A 27,398-nucleotide genomic window follows, 5' to 3' on the forward strand; every position below is an offset into this window, starting at 1 on the left:
CCCTCTCCCCCACTCTGTGAGGCCACCGCTCGGTGTCACAGCCGTGTCCCTGTCCCGCTCCCCAGCCCCACGCGCGGCTGTTCCCGCCCCTCCCCCATTTCCAGGCCTCCCACGCGTGTGTGCCCCCCCCACCCCGGGCGGCACGTGGCGGGTGGGTGGGCTCGCGGGTGGGAGGGGGGGGAGGCGGCTCCGCGCATGCGCCGCGCGCCCCCCGCCCGGGCTCGGCGGCCCCGGCGCGGCGGCGGGTACGGGGGTGGCCGACGGGCCCCCGGCGACCATGGGCCGGAGCCACGCGGGGCGGCGGCGTGAGTGGGGACAGAGCGGGCGGGAGGGAGCGGGTGGGACAGAGCGGGCGGCCGCGGGGTAGGGGAGGCGGGGGCTGAGCGGCCCGGGGGCTCCTGAGGGGAGGCGGGAACTCTGAGGGACCCGAGCGGCGGGAGGGACCGGGCGCCCGCGGGCTGAGGGGCCGCAGGGGGCTCAGGGGAGCCGGGAGCTCTCAGGGGAGCCGCGGCGCTGAGGGGACCGAACCGCCGGGGGCTCGGGGGCCTGAGGAGAGGCGGGAGCTCCGCGGGGACCCGCGGGCTCTGAGCGCACCGAGCCGCGGGGTGAGCGGGAGGGACCGAGCGCCCGCGGGGCTGAGGGAGGCGGGAGTTCCGAGGGCACCGAGCGGCGGGGCTGAGGGAACCGGCTGCTCTGGGAGGAGACGGGACCCCGAGTGGAGCCGCCGGGGGCTGAGGACACCGAACCGCGGGGCTGGGGGAGGCGGGATCCCGAGCGGCCCCGCGGGGCTGAGGGAGGCGGGAGCGCTGAGGAGCCGCGGGCTCCGGGGTCCCTGAAGGGACCGAGCCCGGGGGGCGCCGGGCGCTGTGGGAGGAGGCGGGATCCCGAGCGGCCCGCGGGGCTGGGGGAGGCGGGAGCTCCGAGGGGCCGAGGAGCCGCCACCGTCGCAGCCCCAGAGCCCCCGGCGGTTCCCGCGGGCAGGGACACCCCGTGGGGCAGGAGCACCCTGCGGGCAGGGACACCCCGTGGGGCAGGAGCACCCCGTGGGGCAGGGACACCCCGTGGGGCAGGGACACCCCGTGGGGCAGGGGCACCCCGTGGGGCAGGGGCACCCCGTGGGGCAGGAGCACCCCGTGGGGCAGGGTCACCCCGTGGGGCAGGGTCACCCCGTGGGGCAGGGTCACCCCGTGGGGCAGGGGCACCCCGTGGGGCAGGGGCACCCCGTGGGGCAGGGACACCCCGTGGGGCAAGGACACCCCGTGGGGCAGGGACACCCGCGCTCCCGCTGGGTCCCCATTGCGGGGCCGGGCGTTGCTGATGTGCCCTCCCCAAGTGTAGCGATGCAAGCCCCGGTCGCAGCTTTCTGCCATTAGAGACGAGCGTGCTGGGAGCGCGCAGCCTTCAGTGGGAAATGTTGCTTTTTGCTGTGATCGTAGCTCCGAGTAACAGGTATTTTTTACTTTGAGAGGCACCAGCCGTGTGTCCCCTCGCTGTGAGCGCTCCTGGCACAGGCGGCTCAGCCATCCCCGCTCCTCGCCCCGGCAGGTCCCTGAGTGTTGGTGACGGCAGCACCAACACAAGCAAAGAAATAAACAGCGTCTTGCTCTCCTTGAACAGATAAACAGTTACAAAGCTGTTGATAACCTGAGTTAACCGCGTCAGGCGCTACTCGGCGTGTCCGTGTGCTCCATCGCAATGCAGAGCACGAAGAGGAAAAATCCACCCTGTTACTGGATAACGAAAGTTTTGGCTCCGTTGGGCCAAACTTTCACAAGAATGGCATTTGTTACAGTTATTTTTACTGGGTTTTTTTTTAGCCAATTCTCTTTTCTACTGGCAGGAGTTAGTTCTGAGTCTCGCTGGTCATTGCGACCTTGCGTCCCACGGAAGTGCTGGTTTTGTTCCACCGTCAGCTTGTTTGCAAATAGGAGATGGCGCACAGAGATTTAATTAGGGCATGGATGTACCCTATGGATTCTTGAGCAACAGTTGGTAACCCCGGGCTCAGCATTTTCAGTTGGTATTTAGAAACGAGAGGAAGAACAAAAACTTCACGTTTGACAGACAGCTCATTATTCTTGTTATTATTTCCATGTCTTCTGCCAACTGCAAGTTGAGGATAATTGGTAGAAAACAAATCTGTCCCTTTCTGTTTGAATCTATTTCATGGTTGTGTTCAGCAACCCAGTCTGGTTACCAAACCCCACCTCTCTTCAGGCCATTTGGGAGGGGAAAGCTGCTGTTTTCTGTCAGGACTTGTGATTAGGAAAATGAACAGTGCCCTTTTCTCTTGTTTTCTATTCTTTCCAAGTATATTCTAAAGTTACGCTTGTGCTTTCTTGGGGGAACAAGTCAAGTCCAATCTACAAAGTGGGATATGTAAGAAAACGAATGTCCAATCACACAGGTAATTTGAGCCGCCTTGTGCTGTTCCTTATTCTCCCCTTGCGCCTGCGAACAGCTGGAAGTCCCGTATTTCCAGCAGTCCCCACATTAGCTCCTGCGGTTCTGCAGGGGCAGGGGGGGCGCGGGTTGTTGTCCCTCTGGCGGGGGCTCGGCGGTGGGTGGGGTGACCCGATGCTGCTGGTTGTCCGGCCTCCTCCTCCTCCCCGGGCAGCGGCAGAAGCTCCCGACAGTGACGCCGGGTGGTTTGAGCGGATCCCGCGCGGCCGGATGCTTCTGCCCACGTCTGCGGGCGAGGTAAGAGGATGGGACCCGGAGCGAGGGGAAAACGGTGACTCGAGTGATTTTGCTGAACTGAAATGGGACAGAACGGCAAGGGACGCATCTTACTGCGCTTTGACCCGGGTTTTGGAAGGTTTGTGTTTCAGATCAAAGTTAAACTTGTTTTACAAGATCCTCGTTGTTTTTATTTCAACTGTGGTGCTGCTTGTTGTGGCTCCAGCTTCTCCTCGCAGCGGCTTCTAAAACCGCCTTCATCACATTTCAGTTCACTCAGAATGGTGAAAGGTTATTAAAATCGGAATGACTGCCTGTACCCTTATCAACGCGACTACCTTTAGTGCTTCTAAGACCAGAATTGCGAGTTTGTATTATTGCTGATGCATCGGAGTATCGAATTATTGCTAATAGACAACATTTTCTTTAAAAAAACTATTTCTTTAGTTGATGCAACAATGTTTTTTGCTTTTGTAAAGCAACTCCCAGGTCTGAATACACGATTATAAATGACAAATCGTCATTAAATACCTGCTATCTATATTCATAGCCCTTCATTAGTGATTATTTTTCCCTGTTATTTTGAAGCAGGCATCCAAGTCAGCACAGATAACCTGCAAGTGATGCCAATATCTGTAAATAACTGCAAAATCGGAGTCACAGACTCTTATAGAAGAGCCCTGGAAGGATCGGAGGCTGTGCTGACGGTGAGGACTTGTGGTCCCGTCCGTCTCCTGACAAAGGTTAAAAGAAAACTCGATCACAGCTTATTTTTGTGAGGACAAAGGTGGAGCAAGGCAAGTTTAGACCAGTTTTAAGAATTTAGTGAAGATTTTAGTACTGTGCAGTTTTGATTGTAGCCACAGGTTTTTCTAAAGAATTTTCTGTGGCTCAAAAGATAATTGGTTTGGAAACTTGTGTAGGTGAAACTTTATCTTACTAGAAGGTCTTTTTCTGGCTTTAATCTGTGTGGTTTATAACTGACAAGGACAAGATTTGAGAGGAAAAACAATCTTAGAAACTGGGAAATCTAATCGCTGGTGGAAAGTTTGTGGTGAATTCTAACACAGACTTGTTGACTTGGTGATTTACTGACTGGCAGCAACTTTTGTAAGTCTAGAAAAGAACCCCAAAGTACCTTACTCAGTCGCTTTTTGCTGAGGATGAGCCCCGGAGTGCTTCTGAATTTGTGTGTAGGACCAACAACCAACCCAGAATCGCTGTGGGGAGTCGTTTAATGCTGAAAGCTCTGACCTGATTTGCCGGTGTTCCCCTCCTTAGTATCTGTGAGGGGTCGTGTGGCTGAGAAAAGTCCCCAAATCAATTGGTGGCTTCACTTTTAACATCGAACTGGGCAGAGGGGCACAATGTTGTGGCTCTTTCCTAATTCACTAATTCCTAATTTCCACTTTTACACCTTTTTAAACACCGGCAGCGCACAGCGGGGTGCGGTGGTTGTGCCTGAGCCTTATTGCTCAGCCAGGATTCTCCACAGAGCCGCACAAATTTGGACAAGAGCAACAATCATTAAATAGTTGGAGTAAAACCCGGGGCAGATAATGGAGCCCTTTGTTGTCTGGCCCAGGGGACGGGTCGGCTGGCTCGTTAGGAGGAAGGTGATCCTCTCTTCCCACCCTGTTTCCAGCTTTTGTTTTTTGTGCTTTGCGCTCCAGATTTATTTACTTTTAATGTGGTCAATAGGAAGTCAATTATTCCCGTGAAAAAAGTTCCATTAATATTCCCTATTGCTTTTCTTTAACGCTGCTGATGTTTATGGAGAAGCGTGTTCCGTCCCAGCATCCCTGCCCAGCACAGGCTCCCGAAATTACGGATGCATCTCCAAAAACACACCACTGGATCACAGCCCCGTCAGCCCTGGCCGTGCAGGGAAACGATCCCATTTGCCGTGCTGTGTGAGTCCATTTTTTATTGCAGGACCCCACGTTGTTATCGGTCTTTCCAGCTGGTCGTCGCGCTTCCCGCGAGCAGCAGGACTGGAATCCCACTGTCCTGTATTTGTGTCGTGTAATAACATGCTGTGCTTGACTTTTTGTTGGCTCACATTTAGTTAGTAATGGTCAAATTCTATTAAACCGCGTTTCACTTGCTCCATTCAGCATTGCTCAGCGTCTAAATTCTCCCTCTGAAAAAAACCCATACTTTACAAATATCTAAATGATGCGCTGTCCGCTCTTCGTCACAGTTTTGGTAGCTGCTTTCTTTCTGTTAAAAGCCACAAAAATGAATTTATCTTCAAAATGCTCCTTAGAGGGGAAGAAGAAAGCGACGTTAGCTTTGACCTCCTCATACCATAAATATAAATCGTTATCTTCGCTCGGGCAGTGACGCACAGTTGTCCCCAAATTGTGGACTGTCTGGAAGTTCTGGCTTGGATTTTTACAAACTTGGTTGTCTTTTGTGTCAAAGGGTTTTAATGTGAAGGTTCCTGGATGTGCTCTGGGCTAAACTGACATACGGCAACGTACGGCTGGGCGGTTACGACGCTACGGGTATTTCTGCAAGTGTAGGTGACTCAGATCCATATCTCACTATTAGCTAGTAATTCTGTAATGATTACATTGCAAAGAAAAACCCGAGGCTCTAAGTAATAACCCAAGTTACAAGGTTTTCTGACTCTATAAATAAAAAGCTATATTTGGAAGGAAAAAAAAACCTAATAGTGTATTTATGGACAAAACTGTATCAAGGGAAATGTGATGGAAAAATTGAGTCAGATGAGCTGATGTATGAGGCATTTCCCCGTGGAGTCATTGGGCTGAAAAATGTTTTATGTGCCTAAACTTGAACAGATGCTTCGACACACACACACACATACAATCCCAGTTTAATATTAGCAGTTCTGTTCATGCCACTGTGATTAATTCACAAACCAGCCTGGTTTAGTCTCTTTTCCGGGGGCTACGGGATATTTCCAGATCATCCAGGTACTTAAGCCTGTGCCTAACTGTGAATATGCAAGCAGCAGGGTTATTAGCAGGATTTCTTTCCAGCTTTACATTAGGCATGTGCTTAAATGCCTCACTGAGCTGGGATTTACATTTTTACACAGGAGTGAAGGATTTCTCCCCGTTACCTTGCTTGGATGAAAATCGTTGGAGTCAGCCAGCTTTTTTGCCTAAATAAGGACATGATACCGGCTTTCGCCTCTTACGGTTATTAGTTCCACCTTTTTGGTTACAAATTTGTCAGAAAACAATTGAGTGTGTGTGCCTGACCTGGTTTGAGATCCCGTTGCAGTACGGAGAGCAGACATCCAGATGGATGACGGGCAGATCGTGCCGACTGTTCTTTTTAGTCCGAATGTCGCGTTCAGCGAAGCTGGATCGGTGGCTAAAAATCGCATTTTGTGCTTTTCCTTTGAGCACCCGTTGCTGGGTTCCGCTCGTCCCCTAATCCGCTTTCCTGGGGGTGTTTTATTTGCCTCGTAGGTGCCTGTGTGTAGCGCGTCTCTTTTAAAAATCCCCAAAGCCCTCCCAAAAAATACAACGTGTCGGAGCCGGTTTCCACATTCTGATTGAGCTCAACTGATGAAGGAATGTGGAAAAATAACTTCTGGGTCTAAACCTAATGACTTCTGGGTCTAAACTTGGGTCTGGCCTTGGGAATACGCGGTTTATGGGACGAGCGATGCGGCATCAGGACATTGTCTCCCGCTCCCGCACACTCAACTATAACGAGTATTATCTGTAAAGTTCTGTATCTCTCTCGTGCCTGAAATAGCAGAGAGCCTGGAAGGGCGATTGTATTTCTTGTGTGTGGATGGTTTCCATGCTACCTCAAGGGTCAGTTAACTTCTGGAAGTCTTGGCTCGGTTACGGATCCAGCGCTGACAAGTAACACCGTGTAATCCGGGGACTGAGCTTAGAGGAACCTCTAGGCAGGCAAGGGCTGCTCCCAGTGTTAATATATTCTTAATCGGCATAAAAATAATTAAGCTTCTTAATGTGTGTCTTGCAGGTGTGCTGCCTTGCATCCACCATCTCCTCCTAAAAATTGAAACATCTGATGTTCACGGTAAAATTATTTTAGTTGAGAAATGACTGAATTTTAGTTACAACAGACATTTATTCATGAGAGTTACTCAGCTGAGACTCAAATTCATAGTTAAACTATTTTTAAAAGGAGAAGGATTTTCATAGTGGAAACTGTGATATTAAAACAATAAAATTGAAGTGTTTGGAAGGAAGGACGCCGTGATAGTCCATGTAGCCATATGGAAATTATTCTTGATTCCTATAAAGTCTTTGCTCCTTCTGGAGTTCACTTGGCATGTCCTCTTCTGCACATACCCACTTGATTTATATTCTCAGTCTGCTCTTGCTCTCTTTACAATCTGTGGCTAAACCTTATCGATCTGGGCATCTGCAAAAGCCGATTCCCTGAGGATTGTGCTGGAGAGTCATCAGCAGAAATAAATCGTTGCTGCCCTTCAAGTGTGCAATTGGGAGAGGTTTGTCCAACAAGTAAACACTGCTTACCGCTTGGCTGTGACTGCCACCGATTAAGAACCTGAGGTATCGATTTCTTTCTCTTTTGGCTCCCGCCAGCGTCTCTGTTAGCTGATTCATCGACGTGCTTGTACTGCAGCCCTGAGGAGACGCTCCCGCTCCGTGAGAACAGCCACACGTGTTCGGACTGGGCGTCCGCCTGGTCCCACTCCTGTTTCTGACACAGAAGCACGTTTGAAACCCCTCTCAGCATTTTGACCTCTTTCCGCCTAGAGACCATGAGCCAGCACTGGGCCCTTGTGGCCAGGAAGCCAATGGTACCTGGGGTGGGTTAGAAGGGGGTGGTCAGTAGGTCAGAGAGGTTCTCCTGCCCCTCTGCTCTGCCCTGGGGAGACCACACCTGGAATATTGTGTCCAGCTGTGGCCCCTCAGTTCCAGCAGGACAGGGAACTGCTGCAGAGAGTCCAGCGCAGCCACCAAGATGCTGGAGGGAGTGGAGCATCTCCCGTGTGAGGAAAGGCTGAGGGAGCTGGGGCTCTGGAGCTGGACAAGAGGAGACTGAGGGGGGACTCATTCCTGGGGATCAATATGGAAAGGGGGAGTGTCAGGAGGATGGAGCCAGGCTCTTCTGGTGACAACCAGGGACAGGACAAGGGGCAATGGGTGCAAACTGGAACACAGGAGGTTCCACTGAAAGATGAGAAGCAACTTGTTCCCGGTGAGGGTGGCAGAGCCTGGCCCAGGCTGCCCAGGGGGTTGTGGAGTCTCCTTCTGTGCAGACATTCCAACCCGCCTGGACACCTTCCTGTGTAACCTCATCTGGGTGTTCCTGCTCCGTGGGGGGATTGCACTGGATGAGCTTTCCAGGGCCCTTCCAACCCCTGACACTCTGGGATTCTGTGGTTTACCCATTGGGTGAGGTACTGTGTCTTTATTTCAGTTTTTAAGGGGCTTTCCTTCTCTGTGCTTCTCCAGATTTTACAGCTCCCTGATCTCTTCCCCCTCTCAGCCTTCATGTTTTTCCACTGTTTTTCCCACACGACCCAGCCCAGATGTCTTCTCCACAGAGTTCTGTTCTTTTTCCGTGGCAGGGGATGGTGATGATCACCGGAGCCATGCGCCGTGGCCGGGATGCGGTTGAGCCGCGGTGTCAGAGCAGCAGATGCTGTTCATGTACTTGTCCTGCTCTAACGCTGCTTAAATGCTCTTGGCTTTCTGGCCCATGCCGAGCGGTGCCGGAGCTTTCACAGAGCAGCTGACAGCCCCGAGACCCCCAGCTTGCTGAGGCCATCTCAGGGCACATTTTCATAGTGTGAAATCAAGATTATTTTTTTTTTTAATTCAATATTTGCATCACTTTATCTATGTGGAATTTCATCTGCCATTTTATTACCAGGTTACTTGGATCCATAAGGTCCTCCACCTGTTCTTGACAGTTGTGTATCTTTGCCTTGAGTATTCCCATCCAGACCCATGGGCACGTCCCACCCACCTCCCTGTTGCATTTTACTCAAACACCGTCCTGGTCCAGCGCAGGTCCCGGCCTGTGAAACTCCGCTGGGATGTCCCTTGGTCCCTCCCTCGCAGGAAATGACCATTTACTCCCACTCTTCTTTATCTTTCACCCAGTTTATCTGTGCAGGGACAGTCCCTTTTCCGGTGTGCTCCGTGTACCACCCTTTGGTGTCCCTACAAGAAGCGTTTGATGAGAGAGACTCTCAAATCTGAAAAGTCCGGGTAGTCTGGTGCCTTTTATAAGGCTGGAAGCCTCTTTTCTTCCCTAGTATATTGTGTTTATACAGATATATCAATTGTCCATTAATTCTAGTCTGTATGATGTTGTCTAATTAGCCCTGTGTGATTGCTGAGTTTGGAGCCTGCAGTTTACCAGGTTTTTTTCGCAACCCTTATTGTAGTTCTGGCATCACTCTTGCCTCCCTGTATCAAAGCGATTTTAAGAAAGGCTGTAACCAGGTTGACCGTTCCCCTCTGAGCTCCATTAACCTCTTTGGTGAATGTCACCCACACCTGCTAACCCGTTACAGTTCCTTTGGCTCTCTGTCCTGTCACCTTCTCTCTGGTCACTTCAGTGTCACCGAGTCCCCAGATGGATGGGCTGGCAAGGCAGCCGGCCTGTCTCTGGTTCTGTGAGTAGGTGTATAAAGAAGTCAATTAATTTTTCTTGCATGGCATTGTCATCTCTTTTAGTAGCGCTAAGCAATGAACGTGCTCCTGGTGGTGACTTTCTGCAGGGAGGCTCCCTCAAGGTGCGAGTAAGAAACCTGGGGATAAAAATCTTCACTTAACAGTATCTGAAGTGGTAACAGAGTGATGGGGAGAAACTATTTTAGTCATGGGACAGATGGCAGCAGGTTTTTGGGGGAACCTTCCCCTCTGCCCCGCTCTGGTGAGACCCCCCTGCAGTGCTGGTCCAGCTCTGGGTCCTCAGCACAGGACACACATGGAGCTGCTGGAGAGGGGCCAGAGGAGCCACAGGAATGATCCGAGGCTGGAACAGCTCTGCTGGGGACAGGTGAGAGAGTTGGGGTGTTCAGCTGAGAAGAGAAGCTGCGGGGAGACCTCAGTGCGGCCTTTCCGGACTTGAAAGGGCCCATAAGAAAGATGGGGACAGACTTTTGAGCAGGGCCTGTTGCAGTAGGACAAGGGGTGATGGTTTTAAACTGAAGGATAACAGGTTTAGCCTGGACATCGGGTGGAAACCTTTTACCCTGAGGGTGGTGAGACACTGGCACAGGCTGCCCAGAGAAGCTGTGGACGCCCCATCCCTGGACGTGTCCAGGCTCAGGCTGGATGTGGCTCTGAGCAGCCTGGTCTAGTGACACATGTCCCTCCTCATGGTGGGGCTTGGACTGGATGGGCTTTGAGGTCCCTTCCAACCCCAGCCATCCTGTGACTGTGAACTGGGCAGAGTTCACAAGTTGCCTTAGTGAGGGAATCCCCCAGTCAATCAGTGCTTCCCTGTTAGGAACTACCTTGCTTTTCTTTCTGTGAATGTGATGTCATACAGCAGATGCTTTAGTATCTTTTGTGTTAAGAGTATTTTTGCAAGCAGACCTGCTCACCTCTCCGTTAGAAAATGGTCAAGCGCCTTCCACATACCAGTGACTTAACCCATCAGAGAACTGGTGAAGCGATAGTTGGTGATTATCTTTGACTCTGTGCTCTGTCTGCATTTGGGACTAATGCAGTCTAGACTGTTAACGTTTTTTTTGTCTCTAGTTTGCATTTTCCCATGAATGTTTTATTCTGGTAATGCAGGTGGGAAATCACTTGTATCCAAACTCGCAGCATGGCCTTCGCCAGGCTTGGGAGTGAACTGGGCTGTCTAAAGACAGCAGAGGCCACCAGTTGCTCCCTGGAAGGAGATTTTGTTCATACAGGTTCTGTTATATAAGACTTTTTTTACAATCTTTGGTGTTCTAGCTATTTTTCTAAGTAAGATATTTTAAGGCCTTACCACTGACCTGGCCAGCGCTTTGTGATCCCGTTTATACCAATTCCCGCTTTGTGTCGAGACAGCGAGTCGTGATTTCCCTGCGGTCGTGCTAAATGGTGGTGACCCTCTGTTTGGAGCTTGAAGAGAACACGCACAGAACAAGCGTGAAAGTATTTGGTGACAGACAAGATGTGACCACCCTCCTCAAATCTCGAAAGCTGGGAAATAAGAACCCGAGGGAACTTGGCTCTGTCACGTTGCCCACAGTTGTCCCTGGAGTATCTCGGTGTGTTTCTTTCCATCTTCAGCAGGACCAAAGAGCCGTATGTACCGTCGCCCCGTCCCTTTGCACCCTCATATCAAGTCGCATGCCTGGCTTAAGCAGTTTATATGCATTTTGGAGACTAATTTCTTTAAATTTGTTGCTAATTTTAATAATCTATGTTGATAATAAGTCCAAAATCCATGGCCATGGAAAGCAGTCAGGTGGCAAAAGCCACTGCTGCTGCGTTGTGCTTGGTGAAGTGTGCGGTTCGCTGTGCCGTGAGGCGTGGTGGGAAAAGGCCTTGGAGCTTCCTCTCATAAAACAGAATTATTTGCAGCAATTCTCAGAAGGCAAAACCCCCGTTGGTGTGTGTGTCCTCCCAGCTGTGCGGCGGAGCGGAGGGAGTTCAGTCAGCGAGAAAACTATTCACGTCTTTCAGAAAATCACCGTTTTGAGTTTCTTATTTCACTCTAGGATATCATTTTTTTTTTTTCAGCAAATAATTAACTTAGTGAATTTACGTGAGTATTTATATTCTAAATTTTATCTTTGGCAAAATAAAGCTGTTAAGTCTGTCGAACTCAAGCTGGAGTCACATTTTCATGCCAGTGTAGCAGTCTGCTCTGATTTACTACACTCCCTTTCTCAACACAAATTGTACTTAAAACCGCTTTACTGAAACGAAACTCTTCAATTATTTCCGCAGTTTAGTGCCACTCGAGAGAAGCTGAAGCGGCAGGAGAGCGAGCGCTTGCCTGGCACGCTCCCGTTTGCGGCTCTCGTGTTGCAGCGGACCCCTTGCCCCTGGAACAAGTGTCTGCAGCGTGTGGCCGTGTGCGCTGTCACCGCCAGAGTGGTTCTGATGACGAGACACTTGTCCTTGGCTGTCGGTGTTCCCAGCACCGTCCTCACAGGCTGTTGTGCCGTACAGGTAACCGGCGGTGAGATGTTGCAGCCGCTGTCCTCCTGCGTTCAGTGCTCTCCTCCTAAAGAAATGCGGAGTTGTGTAAAGTCCCAGGAGTCTGCAAAGCGTTCTGCTCCTGCGTGTCTCAGCAGGTGGGTTCCACGTTAGGGATCGGAGATCTTCCCTACGCAGACAAGGAGCTGCCGCACCGCGTGTGCTGGCTCCCGGCCTCATTGCTGCTATTGCACCATTTGGCACCTCTGGAGGCCGCGCTCCTCGAACCACAGGACATCAGCTGAGCTTTGGAAACCCTGGGCTGTGTTCAGAATCAGGGAATCACAGGATGGTTTGTGTTGAAGGGACCTTCAGAGCCCACCCAGTGCCCCCCTGCCATGAGCAGGGACATCTTCACCAGCTCAGGGTGCTCAGAGCCCCGTCCAGCCTGGCCTGGGATGTCTCCAGGGATGGTTCATCTACCACCTCTCTGGCCAACCTGGGCCAGGCTCTCACCACCCTCAGGGACAACAATTCCTTCCTCATGTCCAGCCTGAATCTCCCTCCTTTACTTGCAAACCATCACCCCTTGTCCTATGGCAACAGGCCCTGCCCAAAAGTCTGTCCCCATCTTTCTTCTCAGCCCCTTTTAAGCCCGGAAAGGCCACACTAAGGTCTCCCTGGAGCTTCAGTCCTCCAGCTGAACACCCCAGCTCTCTCAGCCTGTCCTCGCAGGAGAAGAAAAGGTTACATTCATTTGAAGAAAACATTACATGAATTTGCTATAACTGTAGGGTGAGGCAGTGTCTTCTATTAGACCAGATCACAGACCTGGGAAATAAAAGTCTTTCTGAATTCGGATCACAGTGAAACAACTGCCACGTTGCAGAATGGGTGAGTGGGGATGTTGTGGCAGAGCGTGTCATGGTGCGTGGTATCTGTTTCATTTACAAGCCATTCATGTTCGTTTTGGAGGCTTATCTGTGAAGCAAACACTATCATAGTTTCTTTTGACTGTCATAATATGGTGGTGGGTGAATTAGGTGTTCATCCCCATTAGATTGTATCCAGCTCAGCCGAGTGAGAGCATTTTGACGTACAGGAGCCGACAGAATTGCTCTCTTTTGGCTTCTCTCTCCTTTCCCGAAATGGCCACGAGAGTGATATTTGGGTCAGCTGCCTCCAGAGTGTCATTTGCTTTTGATGCTCATCCCTCTGAGCACATAGGAGGAGCCCAATGGGGAAGCGCCGAGGTGCTGTTGGCTGCAGTGGAGTCAGGAGTAGTTAAAGGGGTGTTGTGGTTATTCAGATCGCTAATCGTGTCAAGACAGGGAAATCTCTGCTGCTTGACTGCAACGGCGCGCGAGGGAAGACGGCCCCGCCGAGACTCGCTGCGAGAGAGGGACCCAGGTAAGCGCCCGAGCGCTCGGCGGCTGCTCTCCAGGAGCACGTGTTCCTCCGCTTTGCTGTGCGTGTCACCCACAGCAGTGCTTGTGTGTCCTGCGGTTTGCACCGGAGCCCTTTTAGGTCTGGCTGGGAAAATAGGGTTTTTCCTTCTTTTCTTGCTGCCGTGCTCCGGGTCTCGGTGCAGACGTCCCCGACCGTGTGTGTGCGGCATCAGGGCAGGCATCGCGCTGCGGGTGCCTTAGAGTGCACGGGTTGTTCTGTGCCTGGGCTGCGCTGTCCCCCGTGTCTCAGGGTGCACCCTGTGTGACGGTGTTGCAGAGTCTGAAGCCGGACACCGTCCTGCAGTTCCTGTCCCTTTGCTGTCTGCAAGCCTGAAATGAGCCGGGTCGGTGGGACTTGCTGGTACGTGTGTGCAGTAACCCCGGCCCCGCTCTCCATCGCGCTCCGTCACTCCGCAGTGGTGCTGGTCACTTAATAACCTGCTTTTTGCTGTCATCCTCACTGCGTTTTTTCCATCTTTGCCCTTCCGTTGCCCACAGTTGTTAAAATCACTGCTGAGAACACAGATGTGGTAGTCGACGGTACAATATTTTTAATAGTTTAATAATGTATTGTGTTTATATCATGCCGATGTTAGTGGGAGGGTGAGTACCCAGCAGCAGCCCGCACTGTTTCGGGCAGTTGTCCCGCGCTGTGAACATGCAGGATCTCAGGTCTCTATGTATTTCAGCTCCTTGTAACCTGTCCCCCCTCTATTATGTTCGTTCTTAGAGGAAAAATCGCTTTGCTGCTGTCATCCCAGACCCTTCTCAGTCGTACCCAGGGAATTGTGGTGAGCACAGACTAAAACACAGGAAATTCCACTTAAACAGAAGAAAAACTTGGTTTAGTGTGAGCGTGGTCAGAGGCAGGAGCAGGTTACCTGGAGAGCAGCGGAGTCTCTGTCCTCAGAGGTATTAAAACCCAGCTGGACGTGGAGCTGCCAACCTGCAGGAGAGAGAATTGGTACTTTGGCCTAGTTTAAGCTACCGGTTGGCAGAATATTCTACGTTCCTTAGGGTACCTAGAGGTTAAGTATCTTCAAAATATAAATAAGTGACTGAAGTAAATGGGTGATGCTGTCACAGCATGGGACTTGTTGGGCGTCTGGTGTGTTCGATCTCCGCGGTACTTTGGCAAGCGGTGACACTTAGTGTGTCTGAACCAGGGTTTAGTAGCCCCGAGCTAAGGAGCACACGGTGTCTTATCAGCTGGATAAGAGAGAGAACTCCCTGGTGTTTGGGAGGTGTACGATCACCTCGTGGAAAAGCCTGCAGGATCTGCTCGGTGCGGAAGAGAGAATTGACAGCTCGCCGTTGGAAGGGGTTTGTGGACCTGAATCCACACTGACGCTGCGCTCCCCCAGTCTGATGGTCGCTGCACCTGGTAGGAACAGTCTCTCTCGAGGATACCCTCCTGCTCTTTATTTTTTAAGGGTACAGATAGCAGTCCCTGGCCGTGCTGTCTGCACACAGCCTGGGCTGGCAATCCGAGAGCCCAGGTTTTGGTTAGACACATGGCCTTGGTCTCTAAACAGCCGTGTTGCGTGGTTTCTCTAGTATGACTTGAAGTTCAGATGCAAACTCTTTGCAAAAAAAAAAATACATTGCCATATACCTACTGTGTAATTCCTTATTTTCAGTGTCCGGCTAAATTACGCGAGGAAGGAGTTTTGCTGTACATTACCGGCTCTTGCGTAGCAAGGAACAAGTGCAGCGATGCTGGGTTGGTGAGTTGTGCTGGATAAGATCAGTTTGTACCAGGGCTTCTCAAACCATCTGGGCTTGGCAGGGTCAAACTACATTGTAGAGAAATACTTTGAGGTGTGTGAGGCTTCAGAAAAGGGAGATGGGAGAGGGAATGGGCTGCGGATCCTGGACAGAGTTAACTCACAGGTTGGTTTTGAGCTCTAGGGTAGCAGCTCCTCACTGGGTGGGTTATTCCCAACCCACAGGTGGAGCTGTGAAGGGTCGGGAATCGTTTGTGCCACAAAACATGAGTCCCAGTTCTGTGCTGGTACCACCGAGGTTTGGTGGAGTTTGATTGCTGTTTGCCGCCCTGAGGATCGAGGGTTTCATTGCAAAGACTGTCAAACAGCACACCGCGCCTCACCCTGTGATCTGCTGACCGCTTTATTTTCTCCATCATTACATTTCACATCACCAGCGCAGACATCACCTGCGGCTTCTGCTTCTTGAGGAGAAACTTCTTCCCTTTGCGGTGCCAGAGCCTGGCCCAGGCTGCCCAGAGCGGGTGTGGAGTCTCCTGCTCTGAGACATTCAAACCCCCTGGGATCCTGTGTGATCTGCCTGTGACCCTGCGTGAGCAGGTGGGGCTGGGGATCTACAGGGATCCTGTAACCCCAGCCAGCCTGGGGTTCTGTAATTCTGTACCTCACATCTGCAGGACAGGGCTGAAGAGCAGCCTGCTCAGGTTTGCTGAGCGTCTGACAGCTCTGTCGCGAGTCACAGGATCCCAGAGTGTCAGGGGTTGAAGGGCCCTGGAAAGCTCATCCAGTGCAATCCCCCCATGGAGCAGGAACACCCAGATGAGGTTACACAGGAAGGTGTCCAGGCGGGTTGGAATGTCTGCACAGAAGGAGTCACTCCAGAAATGCCAAACTCGGTACCAGCCTCCGCGCTGGTACACCTCATTCTGGTGATCCGAAGGGATCCTGACTGCTGAGCGTGTACAAAGGGATTTGGGCTGACACAGACCCCAAAGCAGGGCTCCCAAAATCTCCTGAGCTAACAGAGACTCTCCAGCCCAGCCTCTTGTCTCTACAAGCTCAGGCTCGCAGACGAACCCGCGTCACCCTGCAGCTCCTCGTGTCCTCGGGGTGTCCGCGCTGTCCCCATGGTCGCTGCCCCTCCGAAGTCAGGGTCTCACGAGCTCCGGGGTGTCTGCCCTGGGGACGATGCTTCGTGCGGGAGCATCATCGCTGGAGGTGCAGTGAACGCCGGTTCTGGCCAGCACGAAACGCCGCGATTTCATTTGAATCGTGTCACTGCGGGGGAGTGTTGCTAAAATTGTCACTTGGCTTTCCATGTTAGCGTTACCTAGAGGGCACGCTGAGGCTGCTGGAGGTTCGTGTCTTATCTACAAATTCCAGTTTATCTTGGAGCTGGATGCTCGGGTGGGTATATGTATGTTGATTTTCAAAAACATACGTATTTGACATCTGTATTTTTTTGACAGCGCAAGAATCTTATTATTTCTCTACCTCTTACCCGTATTTTTTAGAGTTCTATTTATATGCTGCACAGGATCTGCGGTCTCATAATTCAACAAGGGTTTTTTTAGACTCGGGGGGATCAGCAGAACCTCGTTAGCCAGCCTGGTATTTGAATGCACCGTTCAGAGATTGTTTCCAAATTGACACTGACGCAGGGGCTTTTTCAGAACCACTCTGCTGTTTGCCACGTGAGAAATGCCGGATGATGGAATATTCCCTTGAAAAAGCGCTGCGTGTCGTCCAGAAAGTCCCAGCCGCTGTAAGCACTTCTGAAAAGCAGAGTGGAGTTGGTGGTGATTGAACCCACCGCCATCCCCAAGGACAAAAGGTGGGAGCGATGAGTTGTCGTGTTCGGGAAGATCCCGTGTCCTTTTTCTCTCGTCGGGAGGACGGACACTGGAATTCCTGCGGCACGGTGCTCAGGATCCGCGCTGAGCTGGGCCTGGCTCTGTCCACAACCTCCTGTCTTAAGCACTAAAGTCTCACTCGTTATTTCAGGTTAAAAAATACTGAAAACAAGCCCTGTGCTTCCTCAAAAATAATTGAAAATCATGCACTTTCTTACATTTCAATGTAAATGAGATTGGAATGAATAATGCTGATTATTCATTCATCCTAATTTAATTCCTATTTTAATTAGCCTGTGGGCCCAATTTCAGTTTCACGCAGCATGAAACCTCTTTTGATTATCAACAGAATTGCCATGTATTCTTGGATTGTTTTTTTTTTCTGCTCGGCAAACGTCTTTTTAAACTGCTTAAAAACAAAACAAAGAGATCATTAATAAATTAATCAAATTTCATTAGCATGACACAGTAGGATATATCTGAAGGAGGAAAACAAGCCTTCATGTAAATATATTCCCCTTAGGGGCTGCCTTTTGGCTACAAGGTCTTTCTCCTACATATGCTGTTTGACACAGGAGGTGCTGGTGAGCTGTGGAAACTCAGACAGGCGAGAGCTCCGGCTGCGGCCCCGCCGGGCGCTGCTGTTCAGGGACAGCTCGGCTGGGGCTGGAGCACAAACCCCCCAGGGCTGAGCTGGGCAGGTGGTGACCAGTGAGCTGTGCTGGGGAGGTCACTTGTAGAGTCCTGCGAGCCGGAGGGACAGCACAGGACGGTTTGTGTTGAAGGGACGTTCCCAGCGCCCCCAGTGCCCCCCCTGCCATGAGCAGGGACATCTTCACCAGCTCAGGTTGCTCAGAGCCCCGTCCAGCCTGGCCTGGGATGTCTCCAGGGATGGTTCATCCACCACCTCTCTGGCCAACCTGGGCCAGGCTCTCACCACCCTCAGGGACAACAATTCCTTCCTCATGTCCAGCCTGAATCTCCCCTCCTTTAGTTTCAAACCATCACCCCTTGTCCTATTGCAACAGTCCCTGCTCAAAAGTCTGTCCCCATCTTTCTTATGGGCCCCTTTTAGGTCTGGAAAGGCCACACTAAGGTGTCCCTGGAGCTTCTCTTCTCAGCTGAACACCCCAACTCTCTCACCTGTCCCCCAGCAGAGCTGTTCCAGCCCCAGATCATTCCTGTGGCTCCTCTGGCCCCTCTCCAGCAGCTCCATGTGTGTCCTGTGCTGAGGACCCCACAGAATCCGCTCCCTCCACCTGGCCCATGGCAGGACTGACTTTCTGAGCTTCAAGTGAACGTCTTGTCCAGTTCTTCAAGCTCTGGTACCCCGAGTCCTTCTCCGTGAGGCTGCTCCCGCTCCATCCATCCCCACTCTGCTGATGTTGGGGTTGCAGTTGGCCTTGTTGTACCTCATGGATTTCACGTCCTGCTCCTCCAGCCCCTGGAGATCCCTCTGGACTGTGTCTCTTCCCTTGTATCAGCCGCACCCTTGAGCTCAGTGTCACCCCTAAACTCGCTGAGGCTGCGCTCAGCACCGCTGTTCATGTCATTGATGGAATGATGTGAAACGAGTCCCGATGTCGTACATTCCGAAGTCTCTTGAGATTCGACAGATGGAGTGAGGCTGCTCTTAAAACTCGGTGATTGCACGCTGCGCTGCCCTATAGGTGCCGTACATCTCTGAGTAAAGACATTGCTGGGCACATTTCACCAGGTTCCAGCCGCCCCAGTTGATCCTGTCCTGCTGTCTGTCCCTCTCACGCTGCCCCCGTCTCATCCCAGGGCAGGATTTGAAGGCTGCTGCAGCAAACAGCTCCTCCGAGGTGCGGTTCTTCCCCCCCCGACTGCCCATCACGCTTACACGGGAAAACCGAAACGAGGTGAGATTAGTCCCCTGTTTAAATTCACATTCAGACCCGCACACAGGCTGGAGTGGGGAAGCTCCACGTGTGAGAAACTGTCCGCTGTGTGGGTATGTGAACAACAGCCACGTTCAAACAACTCGAGAGATTTCCCACAGGAGCCCACTCGGCTGGAAGTGCCGGGATGAACTTATGACAAATACAAGGAATGAAAGTCTCTTTCAAAGGCACTTCCTGGCATGACTTAAATTAGCTGAAATTGCTGACATTTTGCCTTTCTCAGACGCGTGTCAGTGTCCATAGGCTTTTATTTCAAACAATGGAAAATTATTGAGTTAAATGTTGCCAGAACAACAACTCCGGGAGCCGCCGAGTGTACGTTGGGTGAAGGTGACTCGGTGTCTGCGTCCTGCGGTGCGTGTGTTGTAAAGGCACAAACGTGCGGCCTCTAACCTTGGGTCATCGTGCCGAACTGAGCGATATCACCACTTCAATAATTCTGCCTGGAACTTTCTGCTTTCCTATTGTGTTTCATTTGGATGGGCTGGACATTCCCAGCGAAATAAAGGTTTAATGGCAGGTTGAGCCAATACATTTCCTTAAAGACAAGTTCTTTTCCTGCCGGTGAATTCGCCCATATTTGTGTCTGTAGCTCCGCTCCGGGCTGAAACTAAATTTAGAATAAGTGACACTTTCTCGTTGAAGAGAATCAGAGCTTTTCAGCAACTTATCTCCGCAGCCGGAACTCTCTAATTGACAGAAGCCTTGGTTCTCCAGCACGTGTCTGATAACGCCGTCTGCTGCGTCTGAAGGCTGTGATTAACCTAAATGCGCGCAACGGTGTGGCCAGCGTCTGTCCGTGGGTTTGTCACGCTGGTATTTATATAACCGGTGCAATCAGGGTGTGTGTTTCTGTCTTTCTCCCGAAGCCGGGTCCAAAACTGGCCACGTTTCCCCATATCCCGCTCTGAGCCGCCCGCGTCTCCCTCGGTACGGGCGGCGAAGTTCGGTACGCGTCAGGCACCGGTGTGCGGGTGCAGGTAGAAAACACACCTTGAAAAGCTGATAAACACAACGGAAAGTGGTATTTATGAGATTAGATGTCAAGGCAGCAGCTCATTAAAAGTAGAGATTTCCTGTCCCCTCTCTTATTGAAACTGGCGCTGATTTGGGGCTTCTCTGTTGTGAACTGTGGATGAATAAACACGGACAGAATCTGAAAATGTAAAGGCTGGTTCCTGCCTTTGTTCCAAATTCACACTGGCCACGGTTGAATGAATTTCAGTTTTACTCCGTAGTTTACTTTTAGAAAGGAGTTCACCCCTAATGTATCCAGTGGGTGAGAATTAACCCCTTCTTGAGCTCATGCGGGTTTTGTCTCGTTATTAACTGATGAATTACGCCGTGTGTCTGCGGTTGGCGATGGGAGAGGCGGCTCAGCTTGGTGTGACCCAAGTTTGGGCTTTACTTGCCTCTTTCGTTCGGCGTTTCGGAGCCTGTGGGCGCACGGGGCACCCCGGGCTCGTCAGGGACCCCCCGCAAACACCGAACACACAAGCGTCTGAAGCTCCGTCTGTCGTCTCAGTGCAGAACTCAGGGGTGCAGAGCTGGACTCGGGTGCCTTTTGGAAATGGGGGTTCAGAGTGCGAAGCCACGTGCTGTGTGCGGACTGGAACCCTCTGGCCTTTTTTCCTGTTAAAATAAGACTTTTTTCAGCCGATCCTGTTTACGGCACGATGTTATGATTGCATAGAAAGAACAGCTTTGACCGTAAGCCTTGGATTGATTGCCTGCTCGGTTCACAGCCGCTGGATTGATTGATGGACCCGTAATCCTTCCTTTTCATCCCATGTTTCCCAGCTAAACAAACTGAACTCTCAATCTCTCACTTTTAGGCATCTTCCCCGTTCTTCGGCTGGTTTCGAGACAAATAGATTCCCCGTCGGATGTTTAAGCAAGTTGTGAAGGATGCGGGCGCCGAGTGCTGTGTTGCTAACGAGGAGGTAAGATCAGTCTCCTTGCTCTGTCCTTAAAACAATACACAAAGTAAAGGCTGCTTTTCTTGTACGAAGCTCGGTTGAAGCTGTGGGTTGTTCTGCTGGACGCAGCCTCTCGAGCAATCTGTGTCTCTGATCTTTATTTGGCCGCAAACATCTGTGCCCTTCGCAGGTTTTGGCCGCAGCCGTTTTCCATCCATCCGGGGAGAACGTGGCCGGGTCGCCAGGTCACCCTGGGCCTCGCAGAACTTGCTGTCATTACATCCAATTGCTTTAATATGGGAATCATTTGTCAAGATCTTTGTTACTTTTCATTCACTTAATGTGGGCTTTTCTAATACTCCGCTGCGCTAGTTTTTTTCATGAAGTAATAAATCAAACGTCCTACGCAGCCCATCCACATTGTGTGTGCTGTTGCCTTTTCAATGCAACATTGAATTTCACCAGGAGGAGATTACATTTAGATCCTTTAATTCTGTATTGATTGCATCCAGCCAAATTTCATTATTTTCCCTGCGAACAGCTCTGGAGTTGAGTGGAAAAGCCAAATAGTTGCAAATACCACTTTTCCTTCATCCTCCTGGAACTCCTCCAGGTGAAGAATAAATCACTTTTCAGGTCAGAGTGTGGGAGATTCGTCCAGTTCTGGTCAGAGACCTTTGACCACACGTTACTCTGTACAAATCTTTATTACTAGCGCATGTTTGATGTTATCAGAGGACTGGAAAGTGTCTGATCTCCTGCGCTATAAAAACATCAAACAGTTCTGTGCTCAATATTTTCCTCCAGGTGGGCCCGTAGCATCGCTCGCTTCCCTTCACTCCAACACCTCATAGCCTTGCCAGCCCTGGGATGGGTTTTTCACTCTTACGATTGCAAATGTATATTGATTTCCATCTAATCTCTCCTCTCAGATGTTTGACAGGTAACTTTTTTAAACTAGATTTGCCTTCTCTCCAAAAAAAACACCATGAAATACATACTAAAGGCTTTTCTGATCCCGGAAGGGAGATTTTTAGCTTCCCGAAGAGACTGAACGCACAGAACAGTTGGGGCTTCGGGCTTTACCAGGGCTTGGCCTCCCCAGCACAGTTAAAATAAATCTTGTTTTTAGCGGCGGGACGTGGCCAACAGTGCCCATAAAATCTCAAGGAGTTTAGTTTTCAACCTCTCTGTTTTGGAGACTTCAGCCTCACAGAATTACAGAGAATCCCAGAGTGTGAGGGGTTGGAAGGGACCTGGAAAGCTCATCCAGTGCAATCCCCCCATGGAGCAGGAACACCCAGATGAGGTTACACAGGAAGGTGTCCAGGCGGGTTGGAATGTCTGCACAGAAGGAGACTCCACAACCCCCCTGGGCAGCCTGGGCCAGGCTCTGCCACCCTCACCAGGAACAAGTTGCTTCTCATCTTTCAGTGGAACCTCCTGTGTTCCAGTTTGCACCCATTGCCCCTTGTCCTGTCACTGGTTGTCACCAGAAGAGCCTGGCTCCATCCTCCTGACACTCCCCCTTTCCATCTTGATCCCCAGGAATGAGTTCCCCCTCAGTCTCCTCTTGTCCAGCTCCAGAGCCCCAGCTCCCTCAGCCTTTCCTCACACGGGAGATGCTCCACTCCCTCCAGCATCTTGGTGGCTGCGCTGGACTCTCTGCAGCAGTTCCCTGTCCTGCTGGAACTGAGGGGCCACAGCTGGACACAATATTCCAGGTGTGGTCTCCCCAGGGCAGAGCAGAGGGGCAGGAGAACCTCTCTGACCTACTGACCACCCCCTTCTAACCCACCCCAGGTACCATTGGCTTCCTGGCCACAAGGGCCAGTGCTGGCTCGTGGTCATGGCTTGAGTGTAAATATCTTTATTAACATTCGGAATACAGAGCAACCGCATCTTTCTCTTCTGCTCGGGAGCAGCTTTGGGAACGTGGGGTTTTTTTTTGTGAAATGGCATTTAACTGCTGCTTTTTTTTGCAGCAGACTTCTCCAAAGCCTGCGGAAGAGACGTCGCATCTTCAAGCAAATTCTGGCTGCTGGAGTTTCCCGATAACAGGTAACGCTATGAACACAGCTGTGTTGGTTGTAAAACTCTAGAGTTTTCTGATTGACGTGCGCACGTTTGGGCTCAAGCCGATAAACTCACAAATCTTTGGGGGGGTTTGGTTTGTTTTCCAGCTAGAATTATTTGACCACCATGAGTTGGAGTTTTCTGACCCGTCTGTTAGAGGAGATCCACAATCACTCAACCTTTGTTGGCAAAATCTGGCTGACGGTGTTGATTGTGTTTCGCATCGTCCTGACCGCCGTGGGAGGAGAATCCATTTATTACGACGAACAAAGCAAGTTTGTGTGCAACACGGAGCAGCCCGGCTGTGAGAACGTCTGTTACGATGCTTTCGCTCCCCTTTCGCACGTCAGGTTTTGGGTGTTCCAGATCATCCTGGTTGCCACTCCGTCCGTCATGTATTTAGGCTACGCCATTCATAAAATCGCCCGGATGGTGGAACACAGTGAGGCCGATAGAAGAATCCGAAGCAAGAGCTTTTCCATGCGCTGGAAACAACACCGCGGCTTGGAGGAGACCGAGGAGGACCACGAGGAGGACCCCATGATGTACCCCGAAATAGAGCTGGAGAGCGAGCGGGAGAACAAAGAGCAGCAGCCCGCGGCCAAGGCCAAGCACGACGGCAGGCGGCGGATCCGCGAGGACGGGCTCATGAAGATTTACGTCCTGCAGCTCCTGGCGAGGACCACGTTTGAAATCGGCTTTCTGGTGGGTCAGTATCTGTTGTACGGCTTTGAGGTCAGCCCCGTGTTCGTGTGCAGCAGGAGGCCGTGCCCGCACAAAATCGATTGTTTCATTTCCAGGCCGACCGAAAAGACCATTTTCCTGCTGATCATGTACGGGGTGAGCTGCATGTGTTTACTTTTGAATGTCTGGGAGATGCTCCATTTGGGCTTCGGCACAATCCGGGACACGTTGAACAACAAGAGGAAAGAGCTGGAAGACTCGGGTACCTACAACTACCCTTTCACTTGGAACACACCGTCCGCTCCTCCCGGCTACAACATCGCGGTGAAGCCGGAGCAAATGCAATACACTGAATTATCCAACGCCAAAATGGCCTACAAGCAGAACAAAGCCAACATCGCTCAGGAACAGCAGTACGGCAGCAACGAAGAAAACATCCCCGCCGACCTGGAAAACCTGCAGAGGGAAATCAAAGTGGCTCAGGAGCGCCTGGACATGGCGATCCAGGCGTACAACAACCAAAACAACCCCGGCGCTGCCAGAGAGAAGAAATCCAAAGCAGGTTCCAACAAAAGCAGCGCCAGCAGCAAGTCCGGGGACGGCAAGAACTCTGTCTGGATTTAACGTTGGCTCAGTTGAGATGTTGTGGGGTTTTTTTGCTCCTAGTTTATCGTAACCAGCAACCCCTTGAATAATGGCTTCCATTCAGTAAATATTTGACTCTGCTTATTTTCAGGGATACCGTTGGCTAGTGATTCGACCTCTCAGAAGAGGGTTTATACGTGTATTCTGGGATTAGAGAACTTGATTCTTCTGCCTTCCAAGTCAGGAGACAAATAGGTATATTTAAATCATTCTCATTGAACGGTTTATGCTGTATGTACAGTATTATAGTACATTTATTATGCACAATTCTTTTGTATTTGTACACTGGATCTCTGACGTTCCGCTTTTTTATATTCAGGAGGAGAAAGCAATGGGTAGCTGGTAGCGTTTTGCTAGTTTTATTACCGTGCTCCGCAGTTCCGTCCTTGTTCCCCCTCGTTTTCGATGCTGCGTTTCCAAAGTGCCTTGAACACACAGCACAGAGGAGCCTCCGGTCGCTGAGGAGCGTTGGAAACCATCTGTGAGCGGTGCTCTCGACTCTGTCTTTTACAAAAATGACGTGCTCCTTATCAAATGCAAGTGTCGTACTATAGTTAATATGCATTACAGGGTTATTTTCCCCCGTATGGAAAATTATTTCCAGGAAAAACATACGTTTGTGAGATGATTTGTGTTCAGAGAACCAGCGTAACGCGGGGAGGGCTCGGACCTCCCTGCAAGCTTTATGCAACAGGAGGGAAAAGAGACTTCAAACTCTTGTAAAACACCCAGAAACAAACGGTAAATAGAAACTACTGGCTTCGGTAATTCCGCAGATGTATGCGGTGTCTGTTTTTTGAGGCCTGTCGTTACATGACGCTCCCCGAGGGCACGGCGGCGTTCCCGTACCTTTTGGAGAAGATTGCTGTCTTCTCCTAAATAATCCGCTGCGATGGAGTCACGGTGAGTTTGTTCCACTGGAGGAAGAACCTTCCTCCCCCCAGCCAGGACACACGAGCTGTCTGGAAGAGTTTTCGCCAAGCCCTCGCCGAATATCACTGAAATCGCCTTATTCCAGACCCCTCTCCCTTCCATTATGTCCGAGGAATTTCCTTCAGACAGAGCAATATGTATAATTTAGATTTCTGCTTGAGAGCCCGCTCCGATTTGGCATTCTGTGGTTTTGGCATTAAACTTGAATTTATAATTAGAACAGGAGAACGCGGTATTTACTGCCTTTGGCGGCGTCTTCTTGGCAGGGACGCGCATTAATGTTCGAGAGATGCTGAGAACTGGCTATGCTTTGCTACTATTTATAATCTATTCAGGACCTTGCTCCGCTCTCTTTATTTTTTTAGGCTTTCATGCATTTTAATCTCTTTCGGAGGGCCTGTTGGAAGCGGGACTGTTCATTTCCGAGGCTACCTCAGTCCTTGGTGCCCTCGCCGGCTCGGGAGCGGGATTGAGGAGCACACAGGTGAACCCTACTCGTTCCTAAGCCCAGGCTTGACCTTAAATTTAAACCAAGAGCGAGTGCGCTCTTGCCGTTGCAAGCAAGGGGTTCTGTTGCATTGTGTGGTTTTGCTCTGGGACCCCAGGTGTGATCCCAGCTCTGCTTTAGAGACCCAAACCTGCCCTTTTGAGCCCCAGCTTCTCCGTATCGTCTCCAGCTTGCAAACCAAGTTTGTGGTTTTTGTTCAGCAGGAACTCGGGAGGGGAGCGACCTCTTTGTTTTACGCAGAAAAGTTTGAGGGCGCCGTCCGTGGGGTCAGTTTAAGTAGCGCAGTGTGTAAATAGTGATTTTTTAAAAGCTGGAGGGCAGGGACAGGTCACTAGTGAGATGGGGTGAGAGGGAGTTGATTAACAGCGCTGCTCTAATTAAACAGCAGTCGGGAGAGAAAAGCGAGTGGGCTTTGCTGGCAGAAAGCTGGGGGTGCGATGGAGAAATGGCTGGAGAAGGTGTCTGAGAGCGCCAGGGCGCGGGGGGTTGGGAGCCGCAGGATCTGGTCGCGGTGCTGGGACAACCGGGGTACAGCGGGGCTGGGGCACCGGCTGTCCCCTCCACCCCTGACTGTCTCCTCTGCTCTCCTGTCCCCTCTATTCCCCTGTCCCCTCTGCTCCCCTGTCCCCTCCACCTCTGCTGCCCCCTGTGCTCCCGCTGTCCCCTCTGCTCCCCTGTCCCCTCTATTCCCCGTCCCCTCTGCTCCCCTGTCCCCTCTGCTCCTGCTGTCCCCTCTGCTCCTGCTGTCCCCTCTGCTCCCCTGTCCCCTCTATTCCCCGTCCCCTCTGCTCCCCTGTCCCACTGCTCCCCTGTCCCCTCCACCTCTGCTGTCCCCTCTGCTCCCGCTGTCCCCTCTGCTCCCCTGTCTCCTCTGCTCCCCTGTCCCCTCTATTCTCCGTCCCCTCTGCTCCCCTGTCCCACTGCTCCCCTGTCCCCTCCACCTCTGCTGTCCCCTCTGCTCCCGCTGTCCCCTCTGCTCCTGCTGTCCCCTCCACCCCTGCTGTCCCCTCTGTTCCCCTGTCCCCTCTGCTCCTGCTGTCCCCTCTATTCTCCGTCCCCTCCGCTCCCACTGTCCCCCCTGCTCCCCTGTCCCCTCCACCCCTGCTGTCTCCTCTGTTCCCCTGTCCCCTCTGTTCCCCTGTCCCCTCTGCTCCTGTTGTCCCCTCTCCTCCCACTCTCCCCACTCTTCCCACTGTCCCCTCTACTCCCTTGTCCCCTCTGCTCCTGTTGTCCCCTCCTCTCCCACTGTCCCCATCGGTCACAGTTTCCCCGGGGTCACGTTGCTCTGGACCCTTCACGGTGCTTTGGGACAGCAAGAGGTGAAAATCCCGTCCCCTCTCTGCTCCCCGGGCAAACCGCAGCAATTTCCTACCAGTGGCTTCAAAGAAACCCAGTTCATTCGCATCAGCCCTTTCCCAATTAACAACCTAACCCATCACCCGCTTAAATTACCATCTCAGGTCAGTCCTGCCAGCTTTTGTCCACATAAAAATAAGAATCCTCTCATTAGTGAGCAGAGTGTGTAGAATATCCCCATCCCAGCGCTGAAATCATTCCGAAAATACAAAGTAATGGAGCTGTTTCTATTACTACTTGTTGCTTTTCATTTTAATTGTGTATCAAGTGCACATTTTCTGAGTGTTTGTTGTTGGTAGACAATGTCTGTTCAAGCTCTACATGTTCCTGGCTGTGTTTTCAGTTCCAAAGCATCAGGCTTGATTTTTCCTATCAAATGATCCGTGCATTACCTTAAAATGCTCTCTCGCTTTGGTTTAATGTCCGAAATAAACCTTCAGAAGGGACTTTTGGGCAAAAAATACTGACCGGAACTCGGGTTTGTGTTGTCATTCTCTGTTTTTGGAAGAAAAAACCCTATTAAATCCAGTGGATTACTCCAGTCTGAGTGAGACGG

At 51.4% G+C, this 27,398-nt stretch overlaps 1 protein-coding gene across 23 annotated transcripts; it reads left to right on the forward strand.

Annotated features, from left to right (window-relative positions):
- The first annotated feature begins 184 nt into the window (after nt 1–184).
- On the forward strand, nt 185–27,383 carry GJC1 (gap junction protein gamma 1). 23 transcript variants are annotated; one of them, XR_010467805.1, is made up of 5 exons: nt 185–305; nt 20,557–20,664; nt 22,626–22,701; nt 22,824–24,240; nt 24,365–27,383. XR_010467805.1 is itself a non-coding variant. In XM_065039874.1 (5 exons), exon 5 carries the CDS (start codon nt 22,843–22,845, stop codon nt 24,022–24,024), a length of 1,182 nt encoding a protein of 393 aa, XP_064895946.1. In that variant the 5' UTR covers nt 185–305; nt 20,557–20,664; nt 21,448–21,583; nt 22,626–22,701; nt 22,824–22,842; the 3' UTR covers nt 24,025–27,383. The 23 variants fall into 23 exon arrangements, 22 of the variants coding, with proteins under 22 accessions (XP_064895946.1, XP_064895953.1, XP_064895947.1 ...); XM_065039874.1 differs by adding an exon at nt 21,448–21,583 and having other exon boundaries at nt 22,824–27,383; XM_065039881.1 differs by adding an exon at nt 21,448–21,583 and having other exon boundaries at nt 24,137–27,383.
- The last annotated feature ends 15 nt before the right edge of the window (nt 27,384–27,398 follow it).

The sequence above is a fragment of the Columba livia genome, chromosome 23 (assembly GCF_036013475.1).
Source record: "Columba livia isolate bColLiv1 breed racing homer chromosome 23, bColLiv1.pat.W.v2, whole genome shotgun sequence".
NCBI classification, from domain to species: domain Eukaryota; kingdom Metazoa; phylum Chordata; class Aves; order Columbiformes; family Columbidae; genus Columba; species Columba livia.